Consider the following 289-nt stretch of genomic DNA (forward strand, 5'->3'; position numbering starts at 1 on the left):
AAAACTCACCACAAAAGAACCCCCCCCTTCGCGATCTCGAACAGACCATCAGTAAGCGGATCAATGGGCAAGTACTTCTTCAAGAACCCATCTCCTCCCAAATAGCTATTGATGTGTGCCACGTAAGCAGCCTTCTCAGATTCACTGATCGTATGCAGAAGCATCGTGGTCGCCGCCTTCAAGAAATCCGATGAAGACGATCCCTTTCCTCCTCCGACTCGCCCTTGCATCTTCAAATAGACCTGCAACAGTGGTAAAATCGTAAATTTTCAGAAAGTGAGGAGACAGA

The 289-nt window shown here is 47.8% G+C and overlaps 1 protein-coding gene across 1 annotated transcript in view; it reads right to left on the reverse strand.

Moving 5' to 3' along the window:
* LOC109841012 (fimbrin-2-like) overlaps nucleotides 1-289 on the reverse strand; it is a 3170-nt gene that overhangs the window by 2415 nt on the left and 466 nt on the right. Inside the window, exon 3 of the mRNA XM_020409856.1 lies at nucleotides 10-242. Within this exon, the coding sequence (XP_020265445.1) occupies nucleotides 10-242 (233 nt within the window). The remainder of the gene's footprint in view (nucleotides 1-9; nucleotides 243-289) is intronic.

Source organism: Asparagus officinalis, chromosome 1 (assembly GCF_001876935.1).
Source record: "Asparagus officinalis chromosome 1, Aspof.V1, whole genome shotgun sequence".
In the NCBI taxonomy this organism is placed as follows: Eukaryota; Viridiplantae; Streptophyta; class Magnoliopsida; order Asparagales; family Asparagaceae; genus Asparagus; species Asparagus officinalis.